The sequence below is a fragment of the Neolamprologus brichardi genome, chromosome 9 (assembly GCF_056152115.1).
Source record: "Neolamprologus brichardi isolate AB-2024 chromosome 9, ASM5615211v1, whole genome shotgun sequence".
NCBI lineage: Eukaryota > Metazoa > Chordata > Actinopteri > Cichliformes > Cichlidae > Neolamprologus > Neolamprologus brichardi.
In genome coordinates, this window is record NC_142112.1 from 39,300,408 (window position 1) to 39,322,040 (window position 21,633).

Here is a 21,633-nt window from a genome sequence, read left to right on the forward strand (position 1 = left end):
TTTGTTTGGGACTCAGAGTTACTGCCACACAGATCCTTGGGCTTTAGCCAAAAATAAGACTTCTGGTTTGTCTACATCAAAGCCAGCGACTGATTTAGCTACTAGCAGACCGGTGCTGAGAGCAGAGGTGCTTCACGAGGTGATTCACCCACCCAGGTGTACGGCAACACGAGCGCACAAAGTCAGCTTAGAGCTCAAACAACTGAACAAAGCCACATCAGCTCAGGTGAGAGCTCACAGGTGGAGCTCCTCTGCAGTGGTGCCTCCACTGCTTTGCTCAGGCGAGGAGGCTGGTGACCCTGAGAGGTTACCAGAGCTCTTTGAGTCCATCCGCTGCAGCTTCAGCCTGTAGCCACTGAGTACGACTCGGTTAGGAATATCTGTGGTATGGGTAAAAACACGCCCCTAAATAACAACAGCATCCTCTCCAACGAATGCATCGCACGTACCTAAGAAATCATGTGATACCTCAGGAATGAGAACGGCACAGATATTTGGGCACAGAGGCGACAAAAGGTATCCTGCAAACGTCACGGTGCAGGATAAACATCCACGCCATCATCACGAGGCCGAGGAAACCAAAGCATGCAGGGCTACGCTCCAGCGCGAGGATATGTTTTTATTCTGATATTTTTCTGAGAAATCTCACAGGAAGTAAACAAGCTCTCTCTCTCTCTCATTCATATATGTTCCCTCACTCTCGCTTGAAGGCACTTCACTTACTGCAGATGTGTGTGTGCTGTGGGTCGATACAAGTTGAAAGACAAACAGGAAGCTACTTGAGTGAGTTTGTGTGTGTGTGTGTGTCTATTAATCATACTAGGATGGAGGGAAAGCAGGGAGAGAGCATCATCATCAGGAAAATGGAAGCTCCGCTTTCCCACAACCACTAAAGCCCGGCTGAGAGTTTGTGAGGACACATTTCAAGGTTTTAACCTGAAACCACTGCAGCAGGAGTAGGGATGGGAATCGACAACCAGTTCCCAGTAGTCCAATTCCTTGGAATAATTAGTCTGCCTGCCTATCGATCGCACTTATCACTTCTTGCACTACAATCAGCTGATTTCAGTTCACGTGTCAGAGGAAAACAGTGACGCAGTCTAGAGCGTGGATGTGGTAAATGGCCTGCATTTGTATAGCGCTTTTCTAGTCCTTAAGGACCCCAAAGCGCTTTACACTACATTCAGTCATTCACCCATTCACACACACATTCAAACATTGGCGATGGCAAGCTACATTGTAGCCACAGCTGCCCTGGGGTGCACTGACAGAGGCGAGGCTGCCGGACACAGGCGCCACCGGGCCCTCTGACCACCACCAGTAGGCAAACACGGGGTTAGTATCCAAGGATATTTGGCATGCAGCCAGGAGGCAGCCTGGGATCGAACCACTGACCTTCTGATTAGTGGCTGACCTGCTCTGCCACCTGAGCTACAGCCACCCATTGATGTCCACCCAATTGTGGACATCAATTTTATTTTTACTGAACAAAAGGACGAGATAAATGGTAAAGTGGAAAACTGCATCCACGATACACAAGACAAGACAGCATGCTAACGCTAAGCTAATCAGACAGCATGTTAACGCTAAGCTAGCCAGACAGCATGCTAACGCCAAGCTAACCAGACAGCATGCTAACGCTAAGCTAGCCAGACAGCTGTCTGGCTAGCTTAGCGTTAGCATACTTTCTAATGCTAAGCTAGCCACACAACATGCTAATGCTAGTGCTAATGCTAACCCCAGCCCAGACAGACCCCGAACTTCAACACTTTCTACCTGTTCATGTTTCTAAAGCAGAATCACCATGGCGATCGCTGTTTTGTGCCAGTTTTAATGTTTTCTTTGTGCCGTCAGCTTTGTGTTGTCTAAGAGAAAGATCTTATAGTTAATGTCCTCATTAGGAATCTGTGTTGGTGTGTGGCTGCAGTCTCAGGTTTATAGTGTTAAATGGTGTTAATGAGACTGTGTTTAAGCTATTTTAGTAACATGAAAGTAATGTACTGCATTACTTTTAGAAAAGTGTTCTGTGTAACAATTACTTTCTTTGAGTGATGACTCCAACACAACAAAGAGCAGATTGCACGATTACATTGCTCCGCCCACCAAAAAAATCTGCACAGATTTTTATTGGACTGACGATTGTCGGTTGGAAAATTTTACATATCGCCCAACAGTTGTGTGTGTGTTTGTTCAGTCTGAGTACGTGGACCTGTCTCTGTTTTAGGGGCACACAGTCCTCAGAAACATGACTCTGTGTGTGTGTGTGTGTGTGTGTGTGTGTGTGTGTGTGTGTGTGTGTGTGTGTGTGTGTAGCGGAGCAGAAACAAATCTTCCCGGATTCAAACCCACATCTCATCAGATTAAAGAGCAAACATGAAACAGGAAACAGGTAAGCATCATCGATTGGCGATGACTCAGCCTGTTCCCCGGACCAATTACATCCATTATTTCCACAACATTTATCAGCATCCAATCAGGAGCCCCGACATGAAACGTCCCGACACAATCGATTCACCTTGCAGCTTCACTAACCTGCAGCTGGAGGTTCGACTCTCAGCGTCTCCTGACTCGTCTGAGAATCAGAGACGTGAACACAGAGACCTGAGAGGATCCACGCACGAGGAAACGCTACCTGTGGACACCTGCTACCTGTGCACGCCCTCACCTCCGGGACTCATTCTCTGATGCTTTAATAGAAACATCTTACACGACGTCACCCCTCCCTCTGCGCTCTGATTGAACTCAGTTTTTCTTTTTTGTGCAGGAGCGTCCCTGAATACCTCGTGGGCTTCGCCTGTGTGGCCCGGGGTGGATGATCACATGATCTACAGAGCAAACAGAAACTTAAAGCTCATTTGAAAGGAGCTCAGTCACAGAGTGACATCTGTCTCAGCATCGATGAAAGCCCAGCAGAGGTTAGGAGCATACATCAGCTGTGAAGAGCTCTAACGGCACCGGCCTGGTGCCCCGCCTGTAGGAACAGCAGGCTGCTCCTGTCTTTGAAAACACACAACGCTCGGCGTTGTTATGAAACGTGAGCGCAAACGTGTTCCTGCTGCAGTGTTCACCAACTTAAACCAGTCACTTTACGACCCACTTGAGTCGCACGTGAGCGTCAGAATGTGGAAAGCAGCAGAGTCAGCTGCCTCTGTGGGGTCACTCTGCCTCGGCTGCACCTCTCTGGGGGGAGGCGGGTGACCCAGGTGGGGGACAGCAGGTCTGATCGAGTCCAGACGCTCAGAGTCTCTGTGCTTCTCTGCAGCAGACTCGAGGTTAGTGCGAGACTCCGAACGCAGGAGCAAACGAAGCGAGAGAGAGGATTCATTTCTCTGTCTGTGCGTCTGAGCCGACCGTTAGCACGCCACACGGACGCTGCTTTTCAATTACCCACTGCCTCGCTCGCCCGCTCTCTCTCTCACACACACACACACACACACACACAAAGAAACACTTTTATTGTAGAGTTCCCTTCAGCGAGTGACTCATCCCAAACAACTCTGACAGTCACCGTGTGTTTGTGTTTTTAAGCTAAATTCTGATTTAAACTGACGATTAACGAGGCAGAAACTAACGTTCAAAGCGAGTGTTGGAGTGTTGGAGCAGCTGTGGTGGTTGGCGTCTCCGTGTGCTCTGAACCGCCGCGGACATCACGACGTTCCCACTGATGTGTGCAGCACCATATTCCTCCCCCAGCTTTACAACTTCCATGTTTTGGAGCCAGAAGTGATTCGGACTCGGAGTACTAAGCTGTTCACGAACGCCCGCCACAGTTTCAATGTGCACTACAGCTGGAGCTCCGCCTTCTTGGACAGTCTGTTACCACAGTAACTTCACAGCAGTCATATTATTGGTCACATGATGTCATTAAAAATGCTCCAAAAAGCCTCCAACAGCACAAACACGGTCCAGAGGTCCAGTTCAGGTGAAGCTAGCAGACAGCCGCCTGTGTCACCATCCACCTGCCTCACAGAAGCCACGCCCCTAATAATGCAAAGCGTTAATACAGTTTAAACAGGTGAGTTTTAGAGCTGTGAACAGGTTTATTTCTGCTGTAAAGTCTTAACATGGGGACTGACTCAGTGCTGGAGCCCCTGCTGGACACCAGAGGAACTGCAGCTTTTGTCCAGCTGAAGAAAACATAAACAGGAAGTTATGGATTGAAAGGACGTCAGAGATAATGATCTCCTCAGGAAGTGTGAATCTGCGTGACCCGGGGTGTGTTTGATGTGCGCTCTGAAGTATTCACCTCACACAGGATCATGTCCTCTGCTAACGTGCCGCTAACACGTGATCAAAATCTTAGAGAATGCTGCCTTTAGATTTACAGCCCAGTGTTTGTAGGTACAGGTCCTTTCATCCTCCTCCTGCCTCCTGACCTCTGGAGCTTTGACCTTTGACTGAGATGATCTGCACTCAGAGGTCAGCGGAGGAAGCTGAGTGTCTGAGGACTGTCGCTGTCAGCTTGTGCTGAGAGAAGGAAAAACCAGGGACAGCGAGTCCTGGTGCAGACGGTCTCTGGGGTCTTTAGCATTCACTGTTTTATTTATCGTGCTTTGCCCTCGTCTCTGACCTCAGACTGCAGCTTCGCAGCGCGTTTGTCAGCTTTATATAAAACATCCACATTCAGCCCGTCACACCACTTCCTGTTTTCTTTTGCTGCTCTTCCCCTTTTGGGACCATCTGTCCACCCTTAATTAGCATCACCTGGTTTCAATCAGCCTTCAAGTAGTGGAGCAGTACTCTCCTCTATCATCAGTGCCTGCTGGGCTCGTCCAACTTTTGTCTTCTTGCTGCCAGTTTTTAGGCCCCGCCTTTATCGCATCACCTGTACCTGACTGCCTTTCTATGTATAAATGGACAGGCACCTTCTCCGCCTCCTGGTGTCTCTGTTTGGGTCAGCGGACGTGGGGGCCGGGTGGACGACATGGGGCTGGGTGGAGGATGTGGAGGCTGCGTGGAGGACATGGGGTCGGGTGGAGGACGTGAGAGCGTCTGAGAGCTTCGTTGCGTCTGTCAGCGTTTCAAGTGAGAGACTGTCAGGACGACCCGAGCTGCGCTGAGCCTCAGCTCTGCGCAGCTCGGGTCTGTGCCGGTTCGCTGGGATTCAGATGATGACGTAACGAGGAAAAAGCTCACAGCCAGCAGGTGTGTGCGCCCAAGCTCTGAACTCCATCGCAGTACAAACACGCTTGAAGCACCGAGGTGCTGAAAGTTACGTCTCACTGAAGCAGGAATACAGCTTCGTAAAAGATCCTGCTCTGAGCTGCAGACTCGCCGCCTCGGCCCGGAAGCCAGTGCTGTTTACACGCCCGTACATCTGTCCCGCCTGCAGCGCCGCATGGCTCACTCCTCGGATTTATCAGCGTTAATTGACTCGTCCAACCTGACCTACATCTGCTCACCGAACCTCTGGTCAAAGGTCAGATGCCAAGTTGCTGCATCCTCATCGTAAAACTGCTGCTGTGAAAGGTCACGAGCAAGGAAAGGTGCAGAACGCTGAGCGTCTTTATCCTGAGTGTAGTTACGCCATCGCTCACGGTGGGATCGTGTCAGGTCTCAGGGCCGAGGGCCGAGGGCAGAATAAACTAAGCTTTACTCGCTGTCAGCTACAAACCAAACAACAGCGTGGCTGCTTTTAACCCTTTAAGACCGACCATAGAACCAAGTCCGCCAGAGCTTATATTATATGTTTACATGCTGTGGAGCCATTTTTGGGAGCATTTCAAGTTGCTATACATCAATACAACCATTACAGCCCAGATTTTAATAATATGTCTGCATTAAGTGCATAGTGATTACATAAATTGCAAAAAAGTGCAATAAACTACAAAAAAATTGAAAATCGTTTTTGTTTTTTTAACATATATTTCTAGTTAGAGAAATTTAAGAGGCTTATCCCTCAAAACTGTAAATACAAAAAAGTTGCACAAAATAGTTTCCCACCACAGGAAATTTATTTTGAGTGTCTTCATAGTTTTATTTTTGAAATACACCAATTTTTATACACTGCAGGAAAAACAAAAATAAATATTATAATGCAAATTTGCAAAAAAGCAGCATATGCATCAAAATAAACTATTTCCAGCAGTGCAATATGAGTCCTAAGCATCCCAGAAACGACACAGAAAGTCATAAAGTCAAACATAACTTTTAAAAACACCAGTATAGGCTCATGAGGCCCTGATGGTAAAAAACTACATTTCCACGAAAATGACGTCACTTCCGGTTTCGGGCAGGTCATGGCGAACATGCGATAGTTCGCTCTGATGGATGTAGGAAGTGTTACGAACAGCTGATCGGATCAGCAAAGCGTGTTTCTGGAATATTATGTTTTTGTTGCTGCAAGTGCTTTTTATGCAGTTTTTGCAAAGTTATATGTGGAAGGAAACTGTGACCGAGGACAAGCTGATGGCATAAGATGTAAGTACAACTCCTCCGGTTTCATATGCAAAAAAAATTATTGCGCTAGCTTACGTGGTTGCAGAGCTACCGGGATTTAAAAATAGTTACGCAAAACAGAGCGTGCCCGCTCTGACCGGTTTTAAAGGGTTAATAGAGTCGAGGCAAAGCAGCGACGCCTGCAGAGACCCCACACAGTGCATGATGGGAAATGCCCCAGCAGCCTGAGCCTATAGCAGCACAGCCCAGAGATGGTGCAGGGTCACATGATGCAGTTTCTCATCATGTGACCCTGCACCGTGTATGCATCAGGTGGTTTTGCTGCCAAATCAGCGGCTCAGATGTTTCCCACACGTCTGCTGCTTCACTTACAACAACCAAGTCCAACATCTTTAACAGGCCACAGATACCAACTCTGTGTTCATCTATAATTCACCGAGGCCAGCAGCACCAGATTTACTCAACCAGTCGATGGACTGATGATGTTAGCGGCCCGAGTCTCTGTGATTAACAGCGTCCTGCTCGTTGTTCTGTGGGGTCTGAAAACATTTCTGCCCCTCAGTGACACGAATCTGAGAAACTGCAGCGGCCAAACGCTCTACTCGCTCACCTCGAGTGACCGCCGCAGAGCTGCTGACGGTGTGATTCACCAGGGCAGGACAGAAGGCGTGCGTGCGCGCTGGAGCTGGCAGACGACGCAGGCACGACCCTCTCACCAGCGTGTTCTCGGTTGGTCCATATGTGTGTCAGCTGCGGCGGCCTCGGCTCGGAGCGCCACGTCAGAGCGTAAAAATAAAGCGAGGCCTGAGACGAAACGGCGTCCTGCCGGGTCACAAACACGAGCGCACCTCCACACGTCAGCAGCACTTCGGGATCCTTTAAGGATTTTCACCTATTTATAAAAACACTCTGTGATGAAGAACGTCTGCTGCTGCTATTTTGTCTCTTTCACTCATCGTCTCAGCAGAAGCTGCCAAAGTGAAACCGGGTCAAACAGCTCCAGGGCTGAGCGAGTGTAGAAGCGGGTGATCGCCACCTCGCCTCCGTGTGACAGGAAGGACCCGTGGCTGCTATCCAACAGGTTGTGGCAACTAATTTGAATTGCAAGGTGAATGAACACAGGCTGCAGGGAGGCAACCAATCACGTGTGCCTGCAGCCTGCACCAGCAGACTGACGGAGGTTTGCACAGAGTTGCAGTCTGACTGCTGACATGTTGCGAGCAATCTGAGTCAACGAGGCAATGGCTTCACATCCACAGACAGGGAAGGACGAAAGAACACAGACGCTTCAACAAGCAGGGACAGGAAGCAAACACAGATGAGGACAGACAGGAAGTAAAACCCCGACTACCAAAGTAAAACAGGAAAGAACCCAAAAAGCACAAATTAAATCCACAAAGATGTGATGGAGATAAACAAAAAAATCCAAGAACTCAAACACAAAACAGCAGAGCCGAGCAAAGCTTCAGACTCGCTCACATCAAACTGTCACACTGAGCTACGACCACCAGCAACACAGACAAAAAAGACAGCTGCCTTTCAAAATAAAACAGGAAACTGGGGTTTATGTTAAATCTAAACTGTAAGCTGCGGACCAGAGGAGCCGGTCTCCCAGAAACATCACTTTCTGTCCTTTTATATTTATTTTGTTTGATTGCTTTGTTGTCTATTGCATGCATGTTGCTATGACAACCCAGTTTCCCTCTGGGATTAATAAAGTTTCCTGTTTGTTTCCTGTTTGTTCTTAATTGTTCTTCTGCTAATGATGGATCCTCTCAGTGAGAGAAACTCCCCCTAGTGTTTGAGAGTGGAACTGCAGAGCCACGCGTCGGCTCAGGATACGCAGACATAGAGCCGTCGTGGCGGCCTCAGGGCTCGCGGCCTCGTGATGACAGCCGGGCTGCGGCCGGACCGACCCGCAGACTTTCTCAGACGTGTTCTCTGCATCAGCTCTGTGAGCTCAGCTACTTCCTGTTCCGTCTCTTGTGCTTTGTGCTCACGTGTCTCGTGGCCTGGTTAGCCTTCTGCAGTTGCTCCTCGCTGTGTCAGCGCCGCGTCCTCCCTCACAGTCGTGTCATTCTGCTCTTTGTTTCAGTTCCTTGTTGCTGTTTTGTCGAGAGCTGTTTTATCCAGGATTCCCACGTCCTGCCACTCAGGTGAGACAGGAACCAGGACCCCACAAAGACAGAAAAACCAGCACAGCTGTTGGTTTGTCTCATTTATATTTCTCGTGTTTGTTTTCAGCGTCGATGCGCGACACGAAGACCTCTGAGTGTTTACACCTGCGCTGTGTTTGCAGTCTGTGCGTACCAGCACGTGGAGTTTGATGTGTTTATTATCTGTGTGTGTGTGTGTGTGTGTTTGCCACCATAACCTCCATGCTCAATTACACCCAGATTACCCAGAGGCCCTTGGGGCTGTGGCAGCCGGTGAGCTGGCTGACATAAATCTGGCGTGTTGTTGTTGATACACCAGCTCTCTAATGCCCATAAAACATTACTGCTGCACACACACACTCCTAAACTAACTCCGATCTGGTGCACAAACACACACTCCCGGGAGTGAGTGCTGCAGTAAGCGAATATGCTAACACTGCAAGGTAACCCAGATAGGAGGAGGAGGAGGGAGGAAGCATAAAGACAAGGAAAAGAAGGAGGTGAGGAGAGGAGGAGGCGACATTTTGAAAAGGTGAACAGGATGATGTTGGCATTTAGAGAAAAGCGAGATAAAGTGAAACCAAGATCCCATTTAGAAAACAGGGAGGTTGAGCACCCTGGAGACACGCCCCCGTGTGTGTGTGTGTGTGTGTGTGCGTGTGTGTGTTACACAGAGTCCATTACCACTATTGACAGCAGGGATCCAAAGTTATTGTTGCTGTTTCTTTTAATTTAGTGGCGATGGCGGCGCTCCTCTGAGGAGCTCTAAGACGAAGAGCTGCTGTGCTTTTGGCTTCGTGAAGTAAATTATGTTCCACACATCGATTCCACGGGAGGGCGGGGCCAGAAAGCGGCGCCGCGTGAGCGCCGTGATTGATGAGAGATTACTTCTCGCGCTTCTAAAGACAAACCCTGAGCTGCGTTTTCATGTGGCTAATTTCCTTTGTTGAATTTAATTGAATGCTTCCAGCGCTCGCAGGCGCCTCACGAAACAAACAACGAGAAACAGCAACACGTTCACAGCTCGGTCCTAAAACGACCGCCGCAGCACGAACGACGCACACGTGTGGGAGGGTTTGTTAGCTGCTCCCTGGAAAGCTGAGCTCACCTCGCTCTAATCTACACCCAGAGTCACAGTCAAGAACCAAACTGTCAGTAACCGCGGAGCCGGCGTGGAAACAACAGGAGAAGCTGCTGATGTTGACCTGGAAACATCAGAGTTTTAATAACAGCCTGGTCTCTTTATCTCCCTGACACCAGCTGCTGAGCACAGTCAGGATCAGCTGATTAAAGAACAGTCGGAAAATCCTGCATCCAATCAAACGACTGATGCTGCAGGTAAATTATTTTAATCAGGGTTTGATTCTTTCAGAAGAGTTTCTGTGAAGCTGGAGACACATTTATGGGCTGAAAATGTGTTAATAATCGTGGGGACACACTTTTATTTAGTCGCAGACCACAGCGTGGGAGTGGGGGGGGAGGCCGGAGCCCTGTGGGAGGGGGGAGGCCGGACCCCTGTGGGAGCGTCCCGACTGACCGCCTAATGCATCGTGCAGAGGTGCAGTGAGGGGCGGAGATGGCGGCCTGTCCCTCTCCGTCAGGCTGATTGGTTGTGGGAGTAGAAAACAATCCTGCATAATTCAGTGGCAGCTCTCTCTCTCCCCCACAGGTAACGGCACTCGCTCTACCGCTCCCCCTCCCATCCTCCTTTTTGTCATCCGTCTCCTCCCCCTCTCCCTCCCTCTGAGGCGTCACTCTCCTTCCTCCTTCATCTTTTTCGGGGAGCGCGTTCGTCTCTGTTAAATCATAGATGGAGCTGAGGTGGGCGGCTGCCTCTCCGTCTCCTGCTGAGCCGACAGAGGGAGAGGCAGCGGTGACAGGATGACAGGTGGAGGAGAGGATGGTGTACGGAGCGCTCTGCACTCCAGCTGCAGCTTCAGCCGTCGGTGTCAGCCGGCGCTCTCACATCCATTTGCGACAGATTTACAGTCCAAACCGACCCTCCACCCACCTCCACCCACCTCTGAAACCTGTTTACTGAACTTTACAGTGTGAGAAAATCAGCCTTTAAATAAAGTCACTGCTGCTCTGGACCTTTTACTCGCTCATCTCCTCGTCTCGCCTGCACAGGTACAATAACAGTCGTCAGGCTGCACGTTAACACGTGATTAACAGGCGTGTTCGAGAAACACGTTTCCTTCAAATTAAGTTTCTCTGCTTCTTCTGTTACAAGATCTGCATTTAGAGAATAAACATGAGCCTAAGCCCAGCATCGATGGATCGGTGACGTCCCCGTGATTCATGAAGGTTAGTTCAAGTTTTCTTGCGCTCTCGAACGGCACCTAAAGATGGCGCTGCTCTTCCTTTTGCATTGAGCTGGACTGTAGACACGGCCGTGACCCGTCAGGTCACCGGGTCTGGACCCCAGTATTTGTTTTCCAAAACAAGGCAGCCAAAACTGACCAAATCAATATTTAACGATCTGAAGCACAATAACTGTGAGAGAAACTGAAGCCATAACAAACCATCACAGACATGATCGTTAGAGCTCAGCAACATCCACAACTGGAGCTCAGACCTCACAGGAATCTCTACCATTCGGAAATATACAGGAAGTGCGCCTGTAACATGTGGAATATGGATCATTGGGATCTGTTGGACTGATGATGGCTGCTTGGAAACATATTGATCCACTTCCTGTTCAGCTCACATGGACTTCGAGCTGGGAGACTGGCCTCGGAGTCCACCTGGAAACGTGTTTTAACCCAAGTTTAGTTTTCACTGTTTTGTTTTGTTTGCATTATAAATATTCACTGAGCTCTCAGGCTCACGGGTGATGGAGAGCTGGACTGCAGGAGCTGCTGAAAGGCAAAGCTCCGAGTTCCTGTGGACCTCGGTGTTCCTGTGGACCTCGGTGTTCCTGTGGACCTCGGTGTTCCTGTGGACCTCGGTGTTCCTGTGGACCTCGGTGTTCCTGCCTTCACCTGTGGACACAAACTCCGGAGCGAGTCGTGGATACAAACAGTCAAACACATTTCCTCTGACGGGCGTGTGAGCTCAGAGCAGAGACACGGCTCCTTCACAGGATGTGTGTGATCTGATCAGGGTTCAAGTGCATCATCATCAGGAGGAACTAGGAAGTGTCCTTTGGGGAAAAGGATGCTGGAATTCCCGGCTGAGCCTGCTGAGACAATGATGGGGAGAGTGGGGCGTTTTCCCAGCGCTGCCACTCCGACTAAAGCAGGAGATTACTCCACAGCATCTGCCTAAACTAGCACAGTCAATCTTCACCTCACCCGCCTCCTCTCCCTCTCTCCCCTGAGTGTGGAGGGGGAGGGGACTGTCAACTTGACTGACAGCTCCGTCGGCTTATCAAATTGGTCCCGCGGCTGACAGCGTTACCGGCCGATAAATGCAGATTTGTGGGGATCATAGCGAGCCATCAGCTTTGATTTGCTGCTACACGAGGCGTTTATGGCGCAGGAGAGAGCGAGCTCTGTTTCCTCTCCCCTCGCTCTCTCATTCGATTAACTTTAGAAGTACTTTGGAGGAGAAATATATTTGAGAGGCTGCAGTTTCCGGCAGCTTTAGTGGGTTTTAGATCAATTTGCAGCCATAATGCACATTATGGTTTGTTTGGAGATGAGTCGCACATCAACACTCGTCCAGGCTGCAGCGGCCACTCATGAAGCCAGACGTTGAGCAGCAGTGACTGCACTTTCCCCCGATTTCAGAAGTACTGAGCGAAAACACGAGCGCCTAAGTGATGATTAAACATCCACAGCAATGATCAATCATGAATCCATAAGTGTTGCAGTTTCTTTGTGTAATACAAACAAATAGAAACTGACATCAAACCTCAGGATCCAAGGACTAAATTAATATTTACATTTTAAAGAGAGAATCTCTACCTTTCGTGGTGGACGGGTTTGTGTGTCCTGGGGGTCGACAACATAACCCTAAAGGGGGGCCTTTGGCAAACTGGTCCTGGGTGAGGGACCAGACAAAGAGCGATTCAAAAGACCGCTATCGGGGGTTATCGAGACCCTGCCCTGGGTAGGGTGCCCGAGAGCGTCTGGTGGCCGTGTCTTGATCCATGTCCGTCCTCCTCTAGGCCCACCACCCACAGGAGGCGACGCAGGGGTCGGTGCAAAGTGTGTCGGGTGGCAGCCAGGAGGGAGGCCCTGTCAGACCGATCCCCGGCTACCAAGACTGAATTAATACAGTGGTCCCTCGCTATGACACGGTTCACCTTTCGCGGCCTCGCTGTTTCGTGGTTGTAACGGCAACCTTCGGTCCTTCTTTGCCGTTTCTGCAGAACGTAAAGTTTCTGACTTGTGCTCTTGTTAAGTAGCTTGGATGCCTTCCGGTAGAAAAAACGAGGCGAAGGAAAAAAGGGGCAAAACATTTATTTTCCATATAAACCGAAAGGTACAAAACAAATGCCTCTGGTGGGAGCTCCGTTTACATTTCCTTTATGATACAACAAAAAATAACATTAAAACGGCGACGGTCAGAAAACTGTTGCTCCACATCCTGCTCGCTTACCTAACCTTTTACCCACACCCCTCCGCATGCGGGCCAAATACACACCCCCTTAACGACACTTATCAACACTTTACAACAACAGACTAACAAAGCAGGATTAATTTATGGAGCACAGCCGATTACATTACAACATAAAATGATCAAGACTATAATAGAAACTTAAAGATCATGACAAATACTTAAATATGGCATGATGTAACTGAGTAAAATATTGGCATGGACTTGGCTCCAACAGTGGTTTTTGTGCATGAATGAGAAATGCGTTCAGCTTGTCAAATTTACATAAATCTTCGATCCCAGCAGTGTGATTCTGAAGGGCTGTATGTTTGTAAGTTTATCCCCAACAAACACAACAATGCGCTTGACACGTCGTCACCTGCGTGTCTTTGGTTTCATTCTCTAAGACTGGACTTATTTTTCTATGAAGGTTTGAACTTTGTGTTTAAACAAGAGAGAAAAGTGTGAAAATGTTCACGCCTGTCCGAGGAAAGTGTATAAGTGTGCAGTGAGGGTTTAACTGCCTTAAAACATCTATAATAATTGTAAAAAGTAAAGTTGGCTACTTTGCGGATTTCACCAATCGCGGGTTATTTTTTTCCACCCATTTATTAACGTTCCTAAGTTTTAATTTTATTAATATCTCATTTTAATCTTACACTCATTTCTGTATTTCTACAAAATAAACACAACAAAGTTTAAAAATCATATCTATCTTATCTTAATGACCTTGTAGTACCATATCACCCTATTAGAGCACTTCGCTCTCGCTCTGCAGGCCTACTTGTTGTTCCTAGAGTATTTAAAAGTAGAATGGGAGGCAGAGCCTTCAGTTTTCAGGCCCCTCTTCTGTGGAACCAGCTTCCAGTTTGGATTCAGGAGACAGACACTATCTCTACTTTTAAGATTAGGCTTCAAACTTTCCTTTTTGCTAAAGCATATAGTTAGGGCTGGACCAGGTGACCCTGAATCCTCCCTTAGTTATGCTGCAATAGGTGTAGGCTGCCGGGGGATTCCCATGATGCATTGAGTTTTTCCTTTCCAGTCACCTTTCTCACTCACTATGTGTTAACAGACCTCTCTGTGTTGAATCATATCTGTTATTAACCTCTGTCTCTCTTCCACAGCATGTCTTTATCCTGTCTTCCTTCTCTCACCCCAACCGGTCGCAGCAGATGGCCCCGCCCCTCCCTGAGCCTGGTTCTGCCGGAGGTTTCTTCCTGTTAAAAGGGAGTTTTTCCTTCCCACTGTCGCCAAAGTGCTGCTCAAAGGGGGTCATATGATTGTTGGGTTTTTCTCTGTACCTATAAAGCGCCTTGAGGCAACTTTTGTTGTGATTTGGCGCTATATAAATAAAATTGAATTGAAATTGAATTGAATATCTAACAGACTCCAGTTTGTGCATGTAAATGGAGAGTCCTCTTCACACACTGAGGTTAATTATGGAGTTGCACAGGGTTCAGTGCTAGGACCAATTCTGTTTACATTATACATGCTTCCCCTAGGCAGCATCATCAGAAGACATAGCATACATTTACACTGCTATGCAGATGACACCCAGCTCTATCTGTCCATGAAGCCAGATAACACACACCAATTAGTTAAACTGCAGGAATGTCTTAAAGACATAAAGACTTGGATGGCCACTAACTTTCTGCTTCTTAATTCAGATAAAACTGAGGTCATTGTACTCGGCTCTGAAAAGCTTAGAAATATGGTATCTAACCAGATTCTTACTCTGGATGGCATTATCTTGGCCTCCAGTAACCATCTCTGGTTTCTTCCTATTAAACGGGGGTTCTTCCTCCCCAATGACAACATATGATGTTGGGGTCTTTGCTTTAAAATCTATAAAAAGCTTCAGACCAAAGTTGTTGTGAAGCAAAGACAGATAAATAACATTTAACTGAAAAATAAAATGGATAAAAAGAAATAAAGGTAAATAAACATTTGCATTAAGTGTGTACAACAGAATTACTAATGTAATATTTTAAATATTAGGCGCATTAAACAGCACTTTAAGTCTAATAATGAAAGGATGTGTTCGTATCCTCACACTGGAATATCCTGTAATGGTTTATCCTCTCACATCTGTGATGTACAACCAGCCTTTCTGTCATCTTAAACGTTCATACGCTATAAACGTGTGTAAAGTGTGCTCAGGTGGCTGATCAGTGTCTGCTCCTCTTGTAAATATAGAGTCAGTAAAGGTAAAGCTCCTCCTGAGAGAGTCGGCCCTGTCAGCTCAGCGTCACACACATTTATTCTAAATCACTGCGACAGACGAGCATCAATCAGCGGGGGCACTTTTTAAACGCCGATTGGTTTGAGGTGAGGCAGGCAGAGACGGCGGCGCGACGGGGTTAAAGCGAGTCTCTGACGGCCGGTTCGTGTTTCTGACGAGAACAGTCTCGGCTTCTTCATCACTTTTTCTGGATCCAGTTCGGGCTGTTAGCAAAATTTAATATGCTGACTAATGACAGCCGAGGCGGAGCAGCGATCTGTCACAGCAGGGGGAGCGGAGAGGGAGGGAGCCGGGGTTGGGAAGGGTGAATACGTTAACACGGAATAAATGTTCAGTTTGTCTTTCGGAGACTTTACTCTGGGAGAAGAATAAAAGCTTGATAAATCACAGAACGTCTGGGAGCAAACAGGATCAGTTTTTCCACCTTTGCATCCAGATTTAGCTTTTCCCTCTTCGGGGACATCTTTCTATCCCTTCACACACACCTACAGAGCTTTGATCATCAGTGTCATTAATGCACCTGTACAGGTGTGAGGGCTGAGGGCGCAGACAGACTTCAGCTGTTTTTGATGGCTGAACTTAAACAAAGGCACAAAAGTTGTTTGTGGATGTTGAAATATGGAAATGATCCCGTATCCATCTAATGATGAGAAACATCTGAGCATCCAATCATCGTCTTTGACACCTCGCCGTCTTTGACACCTCGCCGTCTTCCTCACGTGTCTGACGCACGATGATGTCATCGGTTAACGGCGTAGCTGTCGACTCCGAGCACAGAAGTGAGATTTTTAATGCTGCGTTCACCGTCCAGCCAAACGGAGGCGGTCAGTCTGCGCAGCGTCACTCACATCCTGATGGCGTGCAGAGGCTGAGAAGATGACACGTGGTAGCATCATGTGACGCCAGGAAGCCGATGTGTTTGGTATTCAGAGTGCATCAATCATACTGGAAAAGTCCATCCGTGGACTGCGTGACCTACGATGACGCACCGATGAACGTGTTTGTCTGAAATCTGCATCCTTGGAGGTAAAACCGTTTTTTAAATCACTACCAATCAAATGTCTTTAAATGGAAAATCAGCTGATCGTTTAAACTAATGTAAATGTTTCTATTTCTCACCAGTGAGCTGTAATTATTATAAACTACAAACACACACTGGAGGAGAATGTCCGAGTCTTCCTGGTGGTTTGTAAACGTCGGGCGGTAAAGCCGCCGTCCACATACTTTTGGATTGTCTCCTTAAATTAGTGCAGCACGAAACACCTGCATTGCACCTTTCCTCCTCCCTAACCTCCCCCCTCTCCCCCACACGCTGTCATTTTCTCTGCTGATGGCTCACACTCGTGTCTCCCGCCTCCACCCGTAGACGCTGTGGTCGCCGGCCTCGCAGCCTAATGATGATGATGATGGCGATGATGGTGGAGGGAAAGCTTCACGCTCTTAATTGCAGTTATCAGCTCGTTGATTAGTGCTGCATAAAACACCTGCATTGCACCTGTTTTTCCCCAAAACCTCTTCCTGCCGCTCGCTCCCTTTGTCTCCCAGCCTCACTCTGACTCTTCTTTATGTGCCTGTCCCACACAGGAGCCCAGCTCCTTCAAAATAAAAGCTTTTCTCTAGAAAACATCTTAATTTTTCTGGATTATTTAAGCAAACATCAGTGACCACCAGGACAACTTTCAAAGTTGACTCAAACTCTAACGAGCTCCAACAGTTTCAGCTCCTCCTGATTATTCCCGGGAAAACGAAGGCAGCATACTGAAAAGGTTTGTTTGATTTTGGGAAAAATATTGTGAGTGAAGCTGCACAGATGATCATTTTTCAGATAAGAAAGAAAATGTATATAGAAACCAGCCAATGGGAGCGTCTGTAGGCAAACAGAGACTTTCCCTGGAAACTTGATTGTTAGTATAACTAGCAGCGGTGTTGGATTAGTGTGGTGAGCAGCAGCCAATAAGAGTGAAGTAAAGTCAAAATTAGTCTCCAACGATCTCGGGATGCGTTACAGCAGCTTCGTTTGGGCCGAGCTTGGATTCATGGACACTATTTCAGTCCACACCTGAAGTGGAAACGCTCTCAGCAGAAAACCCGCCCACAGAAATGTGAGGCCTCGATCACCAGGCCTACAGACGGGGACCCCACAGACACCAGTTGGCGAGGTTTTGCAGACAAGTTGGCGTCTCCGTGCAAACTGCAGGCAACAGCATCGAAGCTAACACAGCGATGTTTCTGGTGCAGCCTTCTGTTCCAGCAACCATACACCAACTGGTTGGAAATCATTTTTCCTAGCAGCTAGTGGTTGTTGGGAGGTTGCAAACCAGTCTCTGTGCCTGTCAGGGTTTGGTGTGCTTCAGCCACCTGCTGAACACACACATTTTTACACCCAAGAAGTTATTTCTCACGTGCAGTCATACACCTGGAGGCTGGTGAGCCAGCCTGGTGAGGCAGAGGAAAACACTGTGGTGGAAGCAGACGGGGCTAGCAGGTTAGCAGCAGCTTGTTTTGGAAATAACAGCGAGGACATCGCTGATTATAGATTTCTTCCAGACTGGTTAACGTCCACACCGGTGTAGATGTTAATCCGTTAACGTTAACGTTAACTTTTATCGAGTGGAAAAAAAGTTAGCTTGTTTATATTATGCTAACATAGCTGTGTCGCTAGCGGTCACGTAGCACATCATTAGCTACAGCTAGCCAAACTTCAGTAACCCTTCAAACATCACTGCTGTTTAGTTTTCTGTCTTCATTTATGTTGGAAGTGCTAACAGAGCTGTACGTTTGAATTTGTTTCCAAAACCCCGCAGTCAGGACATGCTATAGAACCTAGCGAGCTAACTTCCTGCTAACTTCTAACTCCGTTAAATGTCATAAATTCTGTTTTCATGGATGCCTGGATGTTAAACTCAATTGTTACACCTGGTAGAGCAGAACGCTGATCATTTTATTAAAGATGAAAGACTTTAGACAGTTTTTCAACTCTCAGTAATGCCATAGTGATCGTTTGATATATGGAGTTTAGACCCAGACACGGCCAGTGACGTCAGACTTAACGACCGAACTCAGGTGTGAAAAAGAAGAAAAGATTTCTACAGTTTCTTTCTTGAAGCTGTCGTCTGCACGTCTGCCGTGGAGGTTAAACAAATCTGGACGCTGCAGCTAATTAAAACGCTTCATCTATTTGCAGCGCTCCAGCAAAGGTCAGCTCTTCTGGACGTTTTGGCACCAAATGTTCGGATCTGTCTGTGAAAGTTCACTGCAGCTGTAAGTTAATCCACTGTCTGCAGCGATTTAGCTGAACTCTGAAATCTTACTCTGAAACGCTGCTCTGGCCTCAGCTTTGGGCCTCTCACCTCTCTGCCCATTAGCTGCAAGAGTCACTGGGTATTAATGTAAGGGTGTGTGTGTGTGTGTGTGTGTGTGTGGGTGTGTGTGTGTGGGTGTGTGTGTGTGCGCTCTGTGGGGGAAAAGGTCGCTATTTAAAAGACATTAAAATGCTGAAAGATGAATAGTGTAGGACATTTTTACGCACTGCAGGGCCCTCGCTGCACACACACCAACACAAGATCAGGCGAGCGTGTGTGTGTGCGTGTCTGTGAGTGTGTGTTACAGTGATGTGGATTAGGAGTTCTCAGCCATAAGGTACCAGCCTCCCACTGCTGCCCTTTACACACACACACACACACACGCACAGACACACACACAGACACACACACACTCGTACTTCCTAAAAAATGAGATGTCAACAGCACTGCAGACTCGAAGGTGCACGCCAAGGACAGCTGTGTGTGTGTGTGAGTGTGTGTGTGTGTGTGTGTGTGTGTGTGTGTGAGTGTGTGTGAGTGTGTGTGTGTGTGTGTAGAACCGATGACTCTGCCATCAGTCACCAGCCTTCAGCACCACAGAGAGGATGACCTTTGGATGACCTTTGGATGACCTTTGAATGACCTTTGCTCCTGTTTCTCTGCTTTTGTTACTTTTTCCTTTTTATTTTCTGTTTTTTTTCCTGCAGTTTTTGTTTTTTCATCATTGGTTTCTGATCCTATATCTACTTTACGATAAGCACTGCTGACTCTAAGCCTCAGCGGCTCTATGGTCCCTCTGGGCCACGCTGTGCAGGTTCTGATAGTAACTCCACAGACTGTAAATAAAAGATGTAGCCCATTGGTTAGTGGCTTCTGAGTGTTGTGAAAAGGCCGTGATGAGTGAGGGGCAGATATGACTGATTTCACTCTAATGGGACCAAGTTTAAAAAATGAACTTGGCTTTGGATTCACAAAGAGCACAAACTCATGGCTGTGACCATGAACTCATCATGAGGTCATAGAGTTAGGGCTATTTTTCCATGCATGTTGGTACATTCGCACCCTGCTGGCCAGTAAGTGCAGGTTTGAAGCACTTCTGCCTTAGCGTCACCTGCATCAGTTCCATGATGAATGGTGTGAATGTGAGTGTGAACCTGTCCAGGTGTAACCTATCCTCGTACCATGTGATTGCTGTGATAGGCTCCAGCCCCCTGAATTGGATAGGCAGTTAAAGATGAATGAACAGTGAATAGGAACTACCCACTTATTGGTTTGCACTTTTAGCACAATGCTAACATGATGCATTAGCCAGCTAGCAGTTAGCATAAAAATAACTGGACTACAACCACAGTAAGAAGCGGCAGGATGCTGTTTGCTTGATGTATTTTGTGCATTTCATGATAAGAGATGTGCAGTTAAAAGCACCTTTTGCACTCCTTTGAGTTTTAAAATATTATTATTATTTTTCCTTTCCAGTCACCTTTCTCACTCACTATGTGTTAACAGACCTCTCTGCATTGAATCATATCTGTTATTAATCTCTGTCTCTCTTCCACAGCATGTCTTTATCCTGTCTTCCTTCTCTCATTCCAGCCAATCACAGCAGATGGCCCCGCCCCTCCCTGAGCCTGGTTCTGCTGGAGGTTTCTTCCTGTTAAAAGGGAGTTTTTCCTTCCCACTGTCGCCAAAGTGCTGCTCATAGGGGGTCATATGATTGTTGGGTTTTTCTCTGTATCTATGAAGCGCCTTGAGGCGACTTTTGTTGTGATTTGGCGCTATATCAATAAAATTGAATTGAATTATTATATAAGGAGCTACTAAACTCAGAGTGGACTGCAGCTCTTGATGTCAGCTAGCTTAGAAACCCGACTAAAGCTCAGAGCTAGCATCACAGTAAGAGGCTTTAATGCTAAAATGGCATATCAATAATGGCCTAGTAATTCTTTGATAGTCTATCTGTGGTAAATACAGATCTGCTCCACCAGCAAATACCCTCAAATATTTGTTATATCACAAATGAACCAAAGCAACACAAGCACTGAGTTCATCGAAGCTCCTGGTCCCTCACAACCAAACAGCTTGTTAATCACTCTCAACCTGGGTTATCAATAAAGACAGTCACCCCAACCGTCGCTGATGTTTGCTTAATCACAGGGTGTACCAGCAGCACTGAGCAGGAGGAGGGAATTTAGCATCATACATTCATAAATTAGAGCCAGCAGTTACTGACCCGCAGTGGTATTTGCAGTGTTTCAGAGCTCTTCCTTCTCTCATTAGGACATAAAAAGATGAACCACTGCACTTATTTCCTGGGTTAAAGGGCAACTGCGGTGTAATCCAATCAAACTTTGATTTTGTGGATGGGTTTTCTTACTTTGGGTGTGTGAAATTGTCCACGAGAGACACTTTCTCCACCAGGTCTCCTCCGATGGAGCGCACCAGCTCGTAGAAGTCGTTCTCTGTGAAGCTCTCTCTGCCTGCCTCGCTCTCTTTGCCGTCCGGCAGCCAGAAGGAGATGTCGTTATGGAGAGGTGGGTACTTACTGAGCAGCTGAAAAACAAACGTATAAAACAACAATGACTGACAGCTCAACTTAAAAATGTTCTCTGTAAGCAATGGTGGAAATATTAACTGATAATTTCTCTTTATAAAAAAGTCCCTGAAAAACACACGTTTGGTTCATCGTGTCGATAGGTAAGTAACTGATTAGCCATGGAGGTAAGCAGGTAGGTGGTTGAATGAGCATCTAGGTAGGTGGGCACTTGATTGGTTCATTAAATAGTGGTTAGTTATCCAGGCAGGCAATTATTTAGTCGTGTAGGTGAGTAATTGATTACCCAAACAGGAAGGTAGGGAACTGGTTTATTGCATAGGCTGGTAATCACATGATTGGTTAGTCATGTACATAGGTGGGTGGGAAAGCAATTAGTTGGTTGTGTAGTAAAGCAAAGGAAAGGAATTTAGATTGGTAGTTAATTAATTACTT

General features: G+C 47.2%; 1 protein-coding gene across 3 annotated transcripts in view; it reads right to left on the minus strand.

Annotated features, from left to right (window-relative positions):
* Nucleotides 1-21,633, minus strand: part of fars2 (phenylalanyl-tRNA synthetase 2, mitochondrial) — a 132,361-nt gene that overhangs the window by 15,348 nt on the left and 95,380 nt on the right. For all 3 annotated transcript variants that reach the window (XM_087846641.1, XM_035915536.2, XM_006808243.3), the window contains exon 9: nucleotides 21,022-21,197. In XM_087846641.1, the coding sequence (XP_087702767.1) occupies nucleotides 21,022-21,197 (176 nt within the window). The remainder of the gene's footprint in view (nucleotides 1-21,021; nucleotides 21,198-21,633) is intronic.